Here is a 15,398-nt window from a genome sequence, read left to right as displayed (position 1 = left end):
GCCACAATTGCCCAAGGAAAGATAGGTGAGTCATGAATGTATCAAATGTCTAAATAACCTGTATGAAATGCAGTAGGATTCTACACTTAAAATGTGCCGGCTTTTCAGAAACAACCTAGCAACGAAAAACCAATGCAACATGCAAGGAATGGAAGTGTTTAATCTGCTGGTGGAACACAGAAACGCACTTAAGGCAACCACCTACGACGCAGCCGATTATACCGGAGACAAAATCAGATGACGAACTGAACAGACAAAAAAATTGCAGGTGAGTCCTGTAATTTCAACTCTTTAAATATACTAATAGAAAACGGTATAGAGACTATAAAATCCAGCTTAGTAGATCATGTGCAAGAACTCTTCGACAAACAGAACGAACAAATAACAAAAAACTCTAGCAAAAATAAAAATTTGCACTAAATGACAGGCAACACAATTTGATGAAAGAAACATCCGAACTCCGTGAAGAACTTCATTCTCTAAAACTACAATACGAACGTTTACATCAGCAACAACATAAAAAAAAGATCTTATCATAAACGGTCTTCCTGAAATTGCACCTACAGAAAACTTCAGAGACGTGGTTTTAAAATTAGGCCATGCAATTGATATTCCCTACAGCTTAACGACATTCAGACCATAAATTAGATTCCTAAGAAGAGAAAAAACAAGAGTTGTAATGACCTGCACCAGTCATAGTTTGTCTTACAAGCAAGTCCACAAGAGACAATCTCATAAAAGCCAGTAGACATAAAAAACAGTTGCCATGGAATTGAATTGCAAGACAACACACACCAACCTTCCTATCAGAATATTTAACACCGTTCAACCAGAATCTGTTTTACCAAGCAAGAAAAGCAAAAAGAGAAAAAATTACCAATTTTTGTGGATGACAGATGACAAGATATTCTTGATGAAGTGATAAACGTCAAAACCAATACAAATGAAAAGCTCAGAAGACATAGAAAGGATGCCACTGTGAAAAAAAGTCTCCTAATTAGTTCATAAAGAAGACCACGGTAAAAATGAATGTGAACCATCGAGACAGATGCTATAACACCAGAACATAGCGCAACTTCACTTTGATCAGACCTTGCAGATCATTCATTTGATCTCTCAAATGTCAGCCTGTCCGCGCGGTTAGCCTAGTGGCTTTGCGCTTCGCAACCATGTGACTGGGGAAGGAGTGTCCTAGGTTTGATTCCCGTCGGAGACGTGAGGAGCTGAAGGATCTTCCTCAGCCATAGCCAAGTTAGCCGGTCTTGGGCGCGGGCAGTAGGGTTTTTTCCGCCAGTTTATTTGGTGTTTTTCATCCCGCAAGCAGACAAACCGGCCCCTTGAACACACAGGGATACAGCCAAGAATACCTTGAGGCATAGGAGTGACCATTCTATCCTCGTATTTCGGTTACGAAATCCAAGCATGCTTGGAAGGTTGTGGGCCTTAAAGGCCTGTTAAAGCCATTGGGATAGGATAGAAATGTCAGCCTACTTCCAACACAGCAATCAAATCAATGAAAAATATCTAACTGGTGCGATCAGGTAAGCTCATTAAACAGCTTCGAGGATGCAAGCTGAGTCATTACATCACAACTGAGATCAACAGGAAAAAATATATTTATTACGTTGAAGTGCGGTAGTTACAGCAGCTAAAAACATTAAAAAGCAAAAATTGTAAAATATATGTAACTTACTGTTTTACCATAAATGCTGTTAAAAATGTAACCTTATCCAATTGCAAACTATAAATTACCATTCATAGTAACTATTATTAACGCATTTTAGAATACAAAAAACGGAAAAAGTTTTATGAAATTCACTGTAAAAAATATCTGTAATATGCAAATATATGTAAATATGCGTAAATATGTAAATGGTCTGTAAGATGATAAATGAAATGTTAATGTTAAAAAAAAAGTATTATTATTATTAGCGATTAGAGATATTAGACGGTGCTTTAGCAGCCAGCGGTTGCAAGCACACTACTTCAATGCTCCCATATTTTTAGTTGCAAATTAGATTTTTTCTTGTTAATGAAAATTTAAAGTGTATCAGTGAATTCTGTTCTTGAAGAATATAGAGACATGATAACGTCTATAACATATAGTCGCCAACATATTGACGTAAAAACTGTAAGTACCTGTTAAGTAACAAGTAAATTATAAGTATTCAAAGTTAAGTTCGAGGTATAAGTTGGTCAACTACACGAGAGGAGAACAAAGGAAGTCGCCATATTAGCAGTCACAGCAAGATTGCCTAAACCAGAAATATGAAGTGCTACAAACGGGGGGGGGGGGAATAAACGGGGGAAGAAAACCACACAACATGCAGGAACTGTCAGAGAAACATAAATTTTTTGTTCGGGACTGTCCAAAGCCACTTGGCAGCAAAAATCAAATGCAAAGCGTGACGAGTGGAATGTCTGCATTCTAGAGAAAACAAAGGATTGTGGCCTTCAACCGCAGGTGGTAAACAGCTAACACGGCAGTCAACAGCAGAGGAAATGAAAAACAAAGAAAACAACAACGGCAACTCAGGTGAGCCAAGTTTGAATGCATTACTAGAAAATAGATTACAAAACCTGAAAGACTGTTTAATCGATTTTGTTGGAGAAATATTTCAAAATCATACCATACAGATTACCGAAAAATTCAACCAATACGAGGAATTTATTAAATTTAATAATAACTCTGTAGAAGATGTATGACAGGCCATTAGAGAAATTAGAAACTGCGTTAAAGAGCTAACAGAAATACAGCATAATCTAGTTAAAGAGACAACGGAACTACGACAAGAGCTAAACTCTTTACAGCAACACTACAAACTCTTAAATCAACAGCAGTATAAAAATGATTTCCTTAATAAAGCTATCAGGATTAAAAAAACAGTAGTCAAGGATCTGAAAGGTCCCAACAATACACCAATATACTTGTCCGAATACGTAACGCCATATTATCAGAAACTGTCTGTTGTACCAAACAAGGAAAGACTTGATCTCAGAAGACTTGATAATAATAGGTGACATGAATATAATCATTAGGAACATAAATAACAATACAGAACAATACCTAGACCTCTTATCAGCATATAACATAACCCCATCCACACAGTCGTACACACGAGAAGAGTAAGTAACGGTATAGAAACATACCGTTACTTACTCGCAACTTAAAAATAGTTTACAATTGGATAAAATCATTGAATACAATAAGTTGAAATAAATATGAAATGCAGAGAATGTGAATAAGTTACGCATTTCTAAAATGTTTATTTAGGATGTGCAGCAAACACATCCTAAATTAGACAAACACGATTATGAGTGTCTGCTTCTGAAATGTAGCACGTACGCATAGTCGTGAATTAATGTATTTTGCGTATTTTTCCATCCGGTGCTTGCATAACTGTGTCTGACATGATATCATCTGTGCAAGTTGTAAACTGCAAATTTAAAAAAAAAAATCCGATACACAATTTTGAGAATTCACCAGCGGTTTGTTGGTTTTTTAGGCATTAAGAATTACGATTTCTGAAGGATTGAAATTGGGTAACTTGGGGGAGAGGCCCCAAGTTACCCATTTCAATCCAGTTAAGCATATGTGAGATATATTAGTTCGAGATTAGGAGTAGCTTCAGTCTAAACCAAGGACGCTGGGAGATGAAATCAAGGCCGTACGGGTCATCTTTCGCGAGGAATGATTTCGTCATCTGGAAAAGAGCCAACATGCGGTCTCCTGTCAGAGATCGCATCTTCGCTTGATTCATATTCGTTGGTTTGTTACGTAATTTCCAATAAAATAAGTGACATGCTCACACAACCGAAAAAAAAAAAAAACTTTTGACTTCGCTGTCATGAAACACAAGTCACATTCCAAGGCCCAAATGCTTGTGTAATGTTTCGCAATAAAGCGCTTCTTGTTTTGTATCGTACCAGAAGACGCCACTGAATACAGTTCAGCAGGATCGTGTTACTGAGTGCGGTTCTGCAGCATTCAAAAACTTGATAAGCTGACTTCGTCACAGTAGTGTAGGGAAACATCAGGCATTGAAACTTTAAATGAATGAGTAACCTTAGTCTGGATATGGAAAACTTAAAGAGGTTCAATTCTCTTCGCTAACTAGAACATTTTACCAAACACCGAACATTTTATAAACATTGTTAAGAAGATTCGATTTTTAAAGAAGTCCACAACTCAAGAAAATTAACAACAGAGCGAACGCACACACACACACACACACACACACACACACACACACACACACACACACACACACACACACACACACACACACATATATATATATATATATATACAGGGTGATTCAGAACTCTTGGGCCGAACTTTAAGGGGTGATTGAACACACCTAAACAAGCACTTTTCGTCATACAATGCATGGCCCGAACTCAAGCGGTGAAGCGATAGAGGACGCTTTCCAGTTAACACTAATAAACGCTTGTTTTTGCAGTCGTCGTTGTTTCTACCTTGGAGTGCAAAAAGGATGGATTCTTTCACAAATCAGGAAAAGACTGACATGCATTTCTTTTTCGGAGCTGCGGATGAGAATGCGAGGGAAACCCAAAGACTGTACCGAGAGCGCTTTCCAACCAGACGCGAGCCTGATCGCAAAACCTTTCAGCGATTGCAGAGGTATCTGTGCGAATGGGCTCCTTTGTCAGCGGCATGCAGGATACAGGGCGTGCAAGGAGTATGAGGACGCCACGTGTTCCAGAGGAAATTCTACGTAGGGTTGCAGATCGTTCCGAATGTAGCACGCGAGCAATTTTCCATGCCGTACTTGTGCCCCAATCGACGGTGTGGCGAGTTTTACGAGACGAACGATTACACCCCTATCATGCGCAGAGGGTGCACGTCTTGACACTTGCAGATTACCGGCCTCGTGTGGATTTTGCAGTGGTTCCTGCAGCAGGGCTTTGATGCACGCGTCTTATTCATTTAAGAATGCATCTTTACACGTGAGGGCATTTTTAATACCCACAATTATCAAGTGTGAGCGAGCAGAAATCAGCACACCACACGTCCATATTCATACGGGAGGCGTTTCTCCATAAATGTTTGAGCTGGATTCCTACATGACCATTTGATTGGCCCATACCTTCTGCCAGCACGACTGAATGGGAGAACGTACCTCGTATTTTTACAAGAGGTCTTGCCAGAATTACCGAACCCTGTTCCAGCAAACAGTCAAACACGTATGTGGTTCCACGACGGAGCGCCACCTCATTTCATCATCGATGTGTGGAACACCTTGGATGCAACATTTCCAGGACGATGGACGGGTCGGGGTGGTCCTATCGTGACCGCCACGATCACCTGATCTCTCATGTCGACTTTTTCCTATGGAGCCACATGAAAAGCCTGGTCTACGATAGCCCCATCGATTTAATGAGGACCTTATTGCCAGGATTTCTATTGCCGCTGTTGCTGTAAGAGAAATGTCTGGTGTTTTCGCCAATGTACGCCAATCACTACGTCGAAGGTGTGAAGCCTGCAATAATGTTGGCGGTCGCTCTTTTGAGCGGTTTCTGTAATTTGTTCTCTAATTTTAAATTAATTAAAATACTCTAGTTAAATTATTTATTAGACTGCCAATGTTTCGCTGCAATTTAAACCAACAACTTTCCGATAAAAAATAGGCATTTATTGGACGAAGAGTACTCCATCGGATAGTTGGAAAAACAAATAAAAAACGAATATGCTAACAAAACTCCTTTTTGGAGCAGAGAGAAACGAAGTTAATGGTTGAGGTACGGGATGATTCCCTTCTGGAAACGTAACGCATCCATACGTGTTCAGGTTAAGGAAGTTTTACTCCATCACAGGCGTGCTGATTCTAAACATTTTCTCTCAGACCTGTAGCAGCGTGATTTCTCCAAACTTTCCTTTTTTGTCTTTTTTCTGTCTTAAAGAATACCCAGATCATGCTTCGCCAGTCCCATGCAAATGATGCAAATGTACTTTTTATATTCTTCAAGACGGAAGTGTGAGCAGATGTTGCCGTCTGGCAGTAGCAGGCTAAGGTGCAGGTGAGGCACTTTATACGCTCCAGGAAAAGTGTGTAAAGTAATAGCTTTACTTTTCTTGTTGCTGATTCATGTGTGTTAAGTGAAAAAAGGCAGGGAGGTTTTTATTTTGTATATTATGAGGAGCGTTGAATGGTCGGGCTGTCACTCCCGTCTCAAGTAGCCAGCAATATTCCTTTGGGTGTAAGCAACAACCTAAGAACACAAACAGCAACAAGGCGAATCTGATGAAGACAATGCTGCTGTGATAAAAATAAAATAAAAAATAAATAATAAAGAACAGGTTCGTAAACAATCATCCACTTTACCAAATAATTGATGAAGATTCTCCAAATTCACATAAGAAAAGGTCAAATATTTTTTTCGCGTTTGTTGCTTGTTTTTGTGAGTGTCTCCGCATTTTGAGACGGAAACAAACAATTTTTTTTACATCCGATTTTCTGGCATTGGATACTCTCTCTCTCTCTCTCTGTGTGTGTGTGTGTGTGTGTGTGTGTGTGTGTGTGTGTGTGTGTGTGTGTGTGTGTGTGTGTGTGTGTGTGTGTGTGTGTGTGTGTGTGTGTGTGTGTGTGTGTGTGTGTGTGTGAAGAATATTGCTTAATCTCTACATGCAAACAATGATGAAAATTACGCAGAACTTTGCATGATTTGCTGACACGAGAATATTTTTAGATTTACTCACATTGCGAGCTCGAACCATTATTATTTGTTCGTGGTCATCTCTGCTAATGATTTCCGTGTGGTAAGAGGTGATGATTGGTTGGAATTATGGGGGGAAGCAAGAACGATCATGAAGTCTCTATACTGCATTAGCTGGGCGCATACTGCAGTCGGTACTGGCTTTTTCTGATGGAAATAATATTAAAGATTTGTCGCCTCCTGAACTGAACTGTAAAAGAAAATGTCGCCTTTGAGCCACGGAGGAGTTTGACTTGCATTCCAGAAACTAGGGCATTTCATTTCTAACAGAACAATGAAGCCAACGAGTAGACCAAGCACAGTTGACAGGCACAATATGCTGCTCTGATGTATTTTGTTCTTTCGGTAATAATTCAGAACAATCCAGCAAAGATCTTCTTCTTCTTTGAGTGGCATCTCAAAGAAGAACATGTCCTATCGGAGATCGGCGACCACATTGGCAAATTTTGAGCGATTCTCAGCTACTCTGAGCAGTCTCTCAGAGTTCATGCCAGTCCACTGTCTGATGTCTGCCAGCCAAGATTTTCTTCGTCTTCCTTGTCCTCTTCTTCCATTTATCTTCCCTTTTATAATCAATTGAAGTATCTTATATTTTTCATTAAGAAGTAGGTGACCAAGATATGCCGTTTTCTTTCTTTTTATGGTATCTAAAAGATCACGTGATTTCCCCATTTGTTCCAGTACTTCCTGATTGGACGTTTTTGCTGTCCAATGGAATTTTTAACATTCGTCTGTATAACCACATCTCGAAGGCTTCAAGTTTTTTTATTGATGTTGTCTTTAAGGGTCATGTTTCTACACCGTACAGCAGTACAGACCATGCATAGCATTCAACCATGCGTACTCTAAGCTTAAACCGCGGTTGCACAGTGTTGATTTCATCAAGAGAAAATGTTTTCTTGCCATTTCAATTCTAACCTTTATTTCCATTTCTGGATTGCAATCTTCATTTAACCAGCAAATGAATATTTCCTTGTGTTGGTCAATACATTTTTGGAATAAGATCTGAGAACAGAAAAGAGCCTCTGTTGTTCCCAAACCGTTTCTAAAGCCGAATTGGGTATCACTGATGGTGTCTTCACATTTTCTTTAATTATTTATATAAATTATATAAATAACTATTTATATAAATAGTTTTATATAAAATTTTTATATAAATTTATATAAATGTATATAAATATAGTTTTATATAAATATAACTTTTATATAAAATAACTTGAGCCTGTGTAGAAGTGGCGTTTGCACTCTACGGCGCTTGACCGCACGAAGAAAGGATTTAGTGGTTCAAATCTAGTCGCTGATTAGAGAAAATTTTCGTAAGCCTTTTTTTCGGCCGGTTCCCGAGTTAGTCGATCTCTGACGGGCTAGCGGGTTTTTCGTCCCCTAAACTCAAGAAAATAGGCCGTCGAACTCACACTATTTTCAGACATTAAAAATATTTTGTTAGGATCAGAGACCACGAGATGGCGGCACTAGCTTGCCGCCTTCTGCACTGCGTACCGATGAATCAGTGATAGCTCTGGACCAGCTATCTCTCTGATTGGCTACCAGTGGAGATTGAACTACCCACTCAGTCTCCAAAGTTAGATAATGTAAACGGCCCCGCCTACTCCCTATATACGGGAACAACGCAGGCGTTAGCTGATTTTTTTTTCTTTAATTATTTTCAGAAACATTTTGAGAACGTGATTCATTAGGCTGATCATTCTGTAGTCATTACAAGTGTTCGCATTTGCTTTTTTAGGGAGCATAATGAAGGTCGACTGTAACCAGTCTTGAGAGATTATGCCTGTATCGTAAATCTTATTAAATAGCTTTACTAATATATTAATGTTGTCACCTTCTAATAACTTTACTATTTCTGCCGGTATTCTATCCGGGCCTAGGGTTTTACCATTTTTAGCTGAGTTTAGTGCATATTCTACCTCTGATCTTAGAATACATGGACCTTCCATACGTTCATAAGTATTTTCTGGGTTCTGTCTGTTATCGGTAAAGAGTTCTTCTACATATTTCACCCATTCTTGTATTTTTTCATCCTTTTCGGATATAATTTCTTGCTTTTTGTTTTTACAGAATTGTTTATCCTTACATATACCTGAGATCTCTTTCAGCGTTTTGTGTAGATTAAAATTGTCATGTTTTTCCTGTAGAATTTCTATTTCTTTACATTTTTTTATTCATCCAGATTTCTTTTGCTTCTTTTGATCTTGTGTTTAATAATTTTCTGAACCTCTTTATATTTTGTTGGATTATGATTTTTATATGATCTGCGTTGATCCATGAGAGGAAGAATTTCATCAGTCATCCAATCTTTCTTTTTTTCTTTTTTTTTTACTGCTCTATTAGGACATAAGGTATTGGTAAATTTCTCTATGAAGACCGATTTTAATTTGTCCCACGATTCATCAACCCTCATGATGTCATCATTCTTGATAAGTGCTAGCTCTTGATTCAGATCTTTACTCAATTTGCTTTTTATCTCTGTGTTTTTTAATTTTTCTAAATCAAACCTTTTTTGTTGATGTTTCTTAAGTATAGCTTTCAGTCTAATTTTCAGTCTCTGCCACCAGTAGGTTATGGTCAGAAGCAATATCTGCATTAGGATAGGTTTTTGTACTCTTTATAGAACTTCGAAATCGTTGATTAATTAGCAAGTAATCAATTTGGTTTCTGACTATATTCCCATTATTATCCTGTGGTGATCGCCAAGTATACAACCTTCGGGGTGGTAGCTTAAACCATGTGTTTGTGATTATTAGCTCCTCTTCCTGGCAGAATTGAATAAGACGGTCACCTCTCTCATTTCTTATGCCCAGTCCATGTTCGCCAACTACATCTCCGCTTCTACCTTTCCCGATTTTAGCATTGAAATCACCCATGGCTATGTTAATATCATGCTTTTTTGTGTTTTTCATTAGTTCTTTTAATTGATCATAAAATTCTTCAATCTCGGTATCACTCTTGTCAGCAGTAGGGGCATAGACTTGTATAAGATTAACATCTAGTCGTTGTTCTTTCAATTTTAATAACATCATCCCATCTCAGTAGGGGATTAAGCTTAACAGTAACTTATTGATATCTTTGTTTAATATTATTCCAACTCCGTTTTGATGGTTGTTTTCACAAGTTCCAGAGTGATACATTTTCATGTCATTGACTTGAGTTTTGCCAGATCCTGGCCAACTAACTTCACTCATTCCAAAAATCCCAATTTCAAGTCTTCTAATTTCTTGGATAGCATTTCTTAGCTTACCTGCTTCATACAGGGTTCTGACAATAGTTAATGAAAATAAATTATTTAAGTTATCAATTTTTATTATATCAATCTTAAAGAAAACGCAGAATTATTTAAAGTCCGATATTACAAGATAAAATACGACATTCTCGTAATGACGTCTGATATTATATTCTTTCATAACAGCAACACTTTTATGACAAATATGAGAAAGTCACTTTCCCCCATATTCAATAAAGAAATACTTGCTGTTCCATTCATCATTAAACCTTCTTTCTTCATCTGCAGTTTTACGGGTTTTTTTTATAAATATACAAATAATGAAAATAATAGTTGATGATATTAAATTATTTTAAAAGAGGGATCAGGGAACCTGACTGCAAAAGTGCGCAAAATCTCTGTTGTCGTCGGATGAAGGCGTCTTTGTTATTCCACTAATGATGACTCACGAGGTTGACTCGCCCCAAGTTACATGGCGATATCACGAAGTATAAAATTATTTTTAATTTATTATTCATATTAAAATGTATAGTCTGCGCGGTTAGCCTAGTGGCTGTGCACTTCGCAACCATATGTCTGGGGAAGGGGTGTCCTGGGTTCGATTCGCATCGGCGACGTGAGGAGCTTAAGGATCTTCCTCAGCCATAGCCAAGTTAGCTAGTCTTGGGTGTGGATAGCAGGGTTTTTTCCCCAGTTTATCCTGAGGTTTTTCATCCCGAAAAGCAGGCAAACCGGCCTTGAAACTACTCAACACTACGGACATAGGATACACCGGGGTGTGGGGCTGACCACCTCATCCTGTGAACGGTTTGAGGTCCGATGATTAATAAACCTTCGACAACGCAAGTTGAAAGAGGGAAAAAGGAAGATGAGATGAGATAAAATGTATTATTTAAATAATTCAACATACGGGCCACATGCCGTCTAAGTACGGTCAACCTTTCATGGCCGCCAAAAATGCACGTTTTGGTCGCATGCGGCCCCGCGGGCCGTCGATTGCTGTCCCCTGTCCTAGTAGATGCAATGAGAGACATCGCTTTCATGAAGGCACTCATGCAGGCCATCTTGACATTAGCATTCATGTTTTCTGCAATTGTGCACTGCTTAATCGCTTCATGTCGTTCTCGAGAGTGACGAACCCAAAATAGCAAGCAAAATAGTTGAGTTCATCAGGTATGAAAGTGTCAATAATTGTGATCAGAACTTTAGAAAATTCTTAAATCCAAAAAGTCTTAAATCTTTTTATTAAATCCTTTTTATGCAACATTCCGTGAAGTTTTGGGGTAAACAAAGTGCAGTCTAAAAAAGAAATAATAATAATAACAATTCCTTCTTTACACTTTCTCTCTCTTTGTGTCTTTATACCATATATGCTTTTCTTTTCGAATGTGGTTTATATTCTTTTTGGTTTCACAGTGTTTAAATTCTAGCGTTGGTCACATTTCTGCATAACAATAAACAATTTAAGAAAGAGGATATTTTAATCAGTTGAGAAGTTATTGAATTATGTTTGCATCTTCGTTCACCTTTGAAAACCATTTTTCTTTCGGAGCAGTAAAACCTTTTTGGTCGTAGCATTTCCGATTCGTGTTGTAATTAATTCATTCAAGGATTTATTTACGGGACTGAGGTGAGGGATTCTCTTTTTCGGTAAGCTGTAGAGTCGTCCTGGCTAATAATCTTGCAGGCGTTCGACGCAGTTTCAGAAATATGCGGCTAATTCACATTTCATCGGACATGACTGGTAATCAATCAGCAGATATCTTCCATTGCATCGAAAGCAGTGCACTGCAGTTTCTCAGCGCACGTTCCGTGGATTTGTCGGAAACTTTTAATGATGATGTTGAGACTAAATTGAAGCGATTCTTGCAACTTGGGCTATGAAGGCTTTAAGAGGAACCGCTTCCTAAACAGTTTGTTTCATCTATGCGAGATCTTGTTTATTTCCCATTTCGATAATTCCCAAACTATTAAGGATTTCTTTTCTTCAAGGTATTTACCTTGTTTTTCTAACTCGTATGCGTTGCATTTTGATTCCTTTTGTAAATCCCGTGAGAGATCGTTGGTCATCTTGGTCTTCTCAACAGCTAAATAAATTCGATGCTTCGTGATTAGTGGCAAACTAGCTGTCTTGTATTGACGAGCCAAAACACAGAGTCCTTTCTCTTCTCCCTCTCTGGCATTTAGTTCAGCTGCATCCTCACCTACTTATGCCAAAATCAATAACATTTTGCACAGATGATTTAATTTTTTCATGTGCCATCCACCCACGAGAGCCATCGCACATCTAAATACTATCAGGTTGGAAGTCAGAAAACTGCTCAAGAATCAAATAGCGCTTTTCTTCAAGTCTCTTTAAGGTCATCAATAAACAAAGACGGCGGTCGAATACCACGGTAATAAAACTCGTCTGCCACCTGACACATACACGAAATATTCGTGCCACTCGTTGAGAGATTCGAACCCCTTGCGTATTGTTTGGATGGGAGGGAACCTCAACCGCTTGGCCACTTCTGCAAGAGAATTAAACCATTATTCAAATTAAGGGGATATTAAATCCCACGTTGTTTTTAAACCGAATGAAGCCTATTGGCTCTTTATATTTAAGTGAATTAAACCATTTAATTTAAAAAGTTTGATTTAAAACTTTAAATCGAAACGATAAAATTAAATGAAAAAAATGCACTTTCTGTTTCTAGTGCAAACAAAATAGTATTTTTATAGTTTTAATTTTTCCGTAAATATTGATTTATAATATAAGATGAAATTTAGCATAGATGAAAACCGTAGCCTTATCTGGTAAGCTTCGTTACAGTTCTAGTGTCTTTACAGTGTCTTCGGCGTTGCTTGCCCATATCAGTGTTTAACTGTGTTTACTTTTACCAGTTTAACTCTCTTTCTTCTCTGCACTTAATTTCCCGTTTTCTTGACTTACTGCACACATCGGAAGGAGCCCGGCTCAACTGTTCACAGAGGATGATTCGTGAGCGGAATGACGTATATACGCGGCGTCAAACTGTCTACCACTAGATAGCGCAACGGATTACTTCTGTAATTAGCTCAGCTACAGTTTGGAGAAGTTTCACAGGCTGTGTGAAATTTATATCTCGTAGCAGTGTGGCAAAAATTGGCAAACTGGATTTCGTTATAATGTAATGCGGATTTATCCTCAGAAGGTTGCGAGGTGAGATATGGCTGTATTTGCTTACTGGTTTGTTATTATTATATCGCCACCAATTCTGCATAACAAAGCGGATGAGCTATTTCGAATCTCTGGTGTCTTGTGAGCGACTTTGCTGTGGGAAGACGAACAACTTTCCCAGCTAAAGACCAGTTTTTGGGAAAAGGGTGCTGAACAGAAAACTTACGGTTGCTTTTTAATTTAATTTTGAAATTTCGTTTCTCCCGTTGCAAATTGCTCTCCATAGTGTGGGTGTTTTAATTTTAATTTTGCTTTTAATTTCTTTAAATTTAAGAAATAATATAAAATAAATAGTAACGCAGGATAATAATAAAATAAATAAGAATTTTGCACGCTCTCTATCCTCAACGTTATTAGCATCTTCGAGATATAATCACCCGCCATTTTCTGTTCATGCGTTCACAACATATTCACATCTGCGTTGAGCAAAGTTGCGCGTCACACACGCTTGGCGCGTTACACTTGTATAAAAAACAAGAAGGGAAAATACTGCCGACTTACCCCGCAGGTGGTTCATGCAACCTGTTCTTTTCGATCGGTTCGAGTTCCATAGCAGAGGTGTTCGCGAACTGCAGAGATGAATAACGAAGGAGGGGAGAGTTTTAGGATTGCGTCGATGCTGGCGGAAGGGATGGAGTGTATAGACGGAAGTAGAAGTAGCACTTCAGCTCATGGCGTTATCACGTCTGGTCAAGAAACAGAATTTGATGACGCATGCAGTGGGGCAAGGAGGGACAGCTTTGGTGGCAAATGTGAACGAGAATATGAGAGCGTGTTTCGAAGTTAACTTTATAGAGTTCTGTTCAAGGTCACCCGAGTATTTCGTTTTTGATTTGAGAAAAGCAAAGCAAAAAGGTTCCTGTGGCTTTAATATGAAGCTGATACTTTGAGCAAATAAATCGAGACATTTACGCATTAGACATAGAATACCAATATTGGATCTACATCCTTTAATATGGCAACGTTCTCTCTTTTATACGAACAACGAACTTCGCATTTTCCAGTTCTTTTCTTAATAAGGAAATGGAAGATATTTGCTACAGTGATCAAAGGTTATCACCTACCTAGATAACCATCTTGCTTTTTTATACATAAATGCGTTTCATACAGTTCATATTCTTGATAGTTCTAATAATAATATCAATTCTGTTCACAGAAACAGGTTGTGATATATACTGTACTATATCCGAATGTGTTTTCTTCATTTGTAACTCTAATCGGAGGTAATTTTATTCCGGTGTGCAACTCCCTACTGCTCAGATGAACATGAAGAACCTCGTTAGCCACATGTCAGTTGACTTCTGATTTTCATAAGCACGTTTACCATTTGCAGCATAAGAATATTTGCAACGAGTCCTGAGATAAGCACAATGACTTTTTTTTTGATTTCTTTTCATTGTGTTACTTTAGTCCATTATTATACGCAGTCTACTAAAGGAATTATACTTTTCAAAACGATAAAACTAAATGAAAAAAAATGCATTTTCTGCTTCTAGTGCAAACAAAATAGTGTGTTTATAGTTTTAATTTTTCCGTAAATATTTCTTTATGATGTAAGATGAAATTTAGCATAGATGAAAACCGTAGCCTCATCTAGTAAGCTTCGTTACAGTTCCAGTAGCATACTCAAATAAGAAAACAAGAATAAAACTTCCCAAAATGCGTACCTCATCGTTAACTGCGATGCAATAACAACAGATGCACAGTGCTGCATCGGCTACAAGCCACGTTTTATGAAGTTAAACTGAGAATACAATTTGCGGACAATGTATACTATCAGTGGTGGCAAGGGATAGATGGGACTGTGTGTTGATGGTACTGGTGTCGTGTAGTTGAAGGATTAATTAAGGGAGAGGTTTAGTTGCGCTAAGTTCCTTGGACTCCTTGGAGGGGTCACCAAATGATAATGATAATAATAATAATAGAATGATCGTGTCGTAGAAAAGCAAGTCCGCAATAAAGTTAGCATTTCTGCAGCCTTCGTACTTTTAAGTGATCAACTAATCTCACATCGTCCATAAGTTTTATGAGTTAGAAATCAGCAGAAACAGATGGTGATTTTATTGCGGGATTGTGGTTTGTATGACAGTTCCATTTCACTTTGTTTTTCGTGCATTCTCTTCCAGAGGATGGCCATCCATCACGGAGTATTTAATTGCAGCATGCATGAAGATATGAAAGCTGCTACTTTCCGGTCACTCAGAATCCAAAGAAAGGATC

General features: G+C 38.1%; 1 protein-coding gene across 1 annotated transcript in view; it reads right to left on the bottom strand.

The window, feature by feature from the left end:
• Positions 1 to 13,867, bottom strand: part of LOC150092505 (vesicular glutamate transporter 1-like) — a 51,735-nt gene extending 37,868 nt beyond the window's left edge. The window contains exon 1 of the mRNA XM_090414499.1: positions 13,680 to 13,867. Coding sequence (XP_090270625.1) covers positions 13,680 to 13,729 — 50 coding nt within the window. The 5' untranslated portion in view covers positions 13,730 to 13,867. The remainder of the gene's footprint in view (positions 1 to 13,679) is intronic.
• Positions 13,868 to 15,398: the final 1,531 nt, after the last annotated feature.

This window comes from Typopeltis vanoorti, chromosome 25 (genome assembly GCF_054136105.1).
Source record: "Typopeltis vanoorti isolate ZY-2024b chromosome 25, IOZ_Tvanoo_1.0, whole genome shotgun sequence".
Classification (NCBI taxonomy): Eukaryota; Metazoa; Arthropoda; class Arachnida; order Uropygi; family Thelyphonidae; genus Typopeltis; species Typopeltis vanoorti.
Note: the sequence above shows the minus strand (reverse complement) of the source record. Positions and strands in the feature narration are given on the sequence as shown.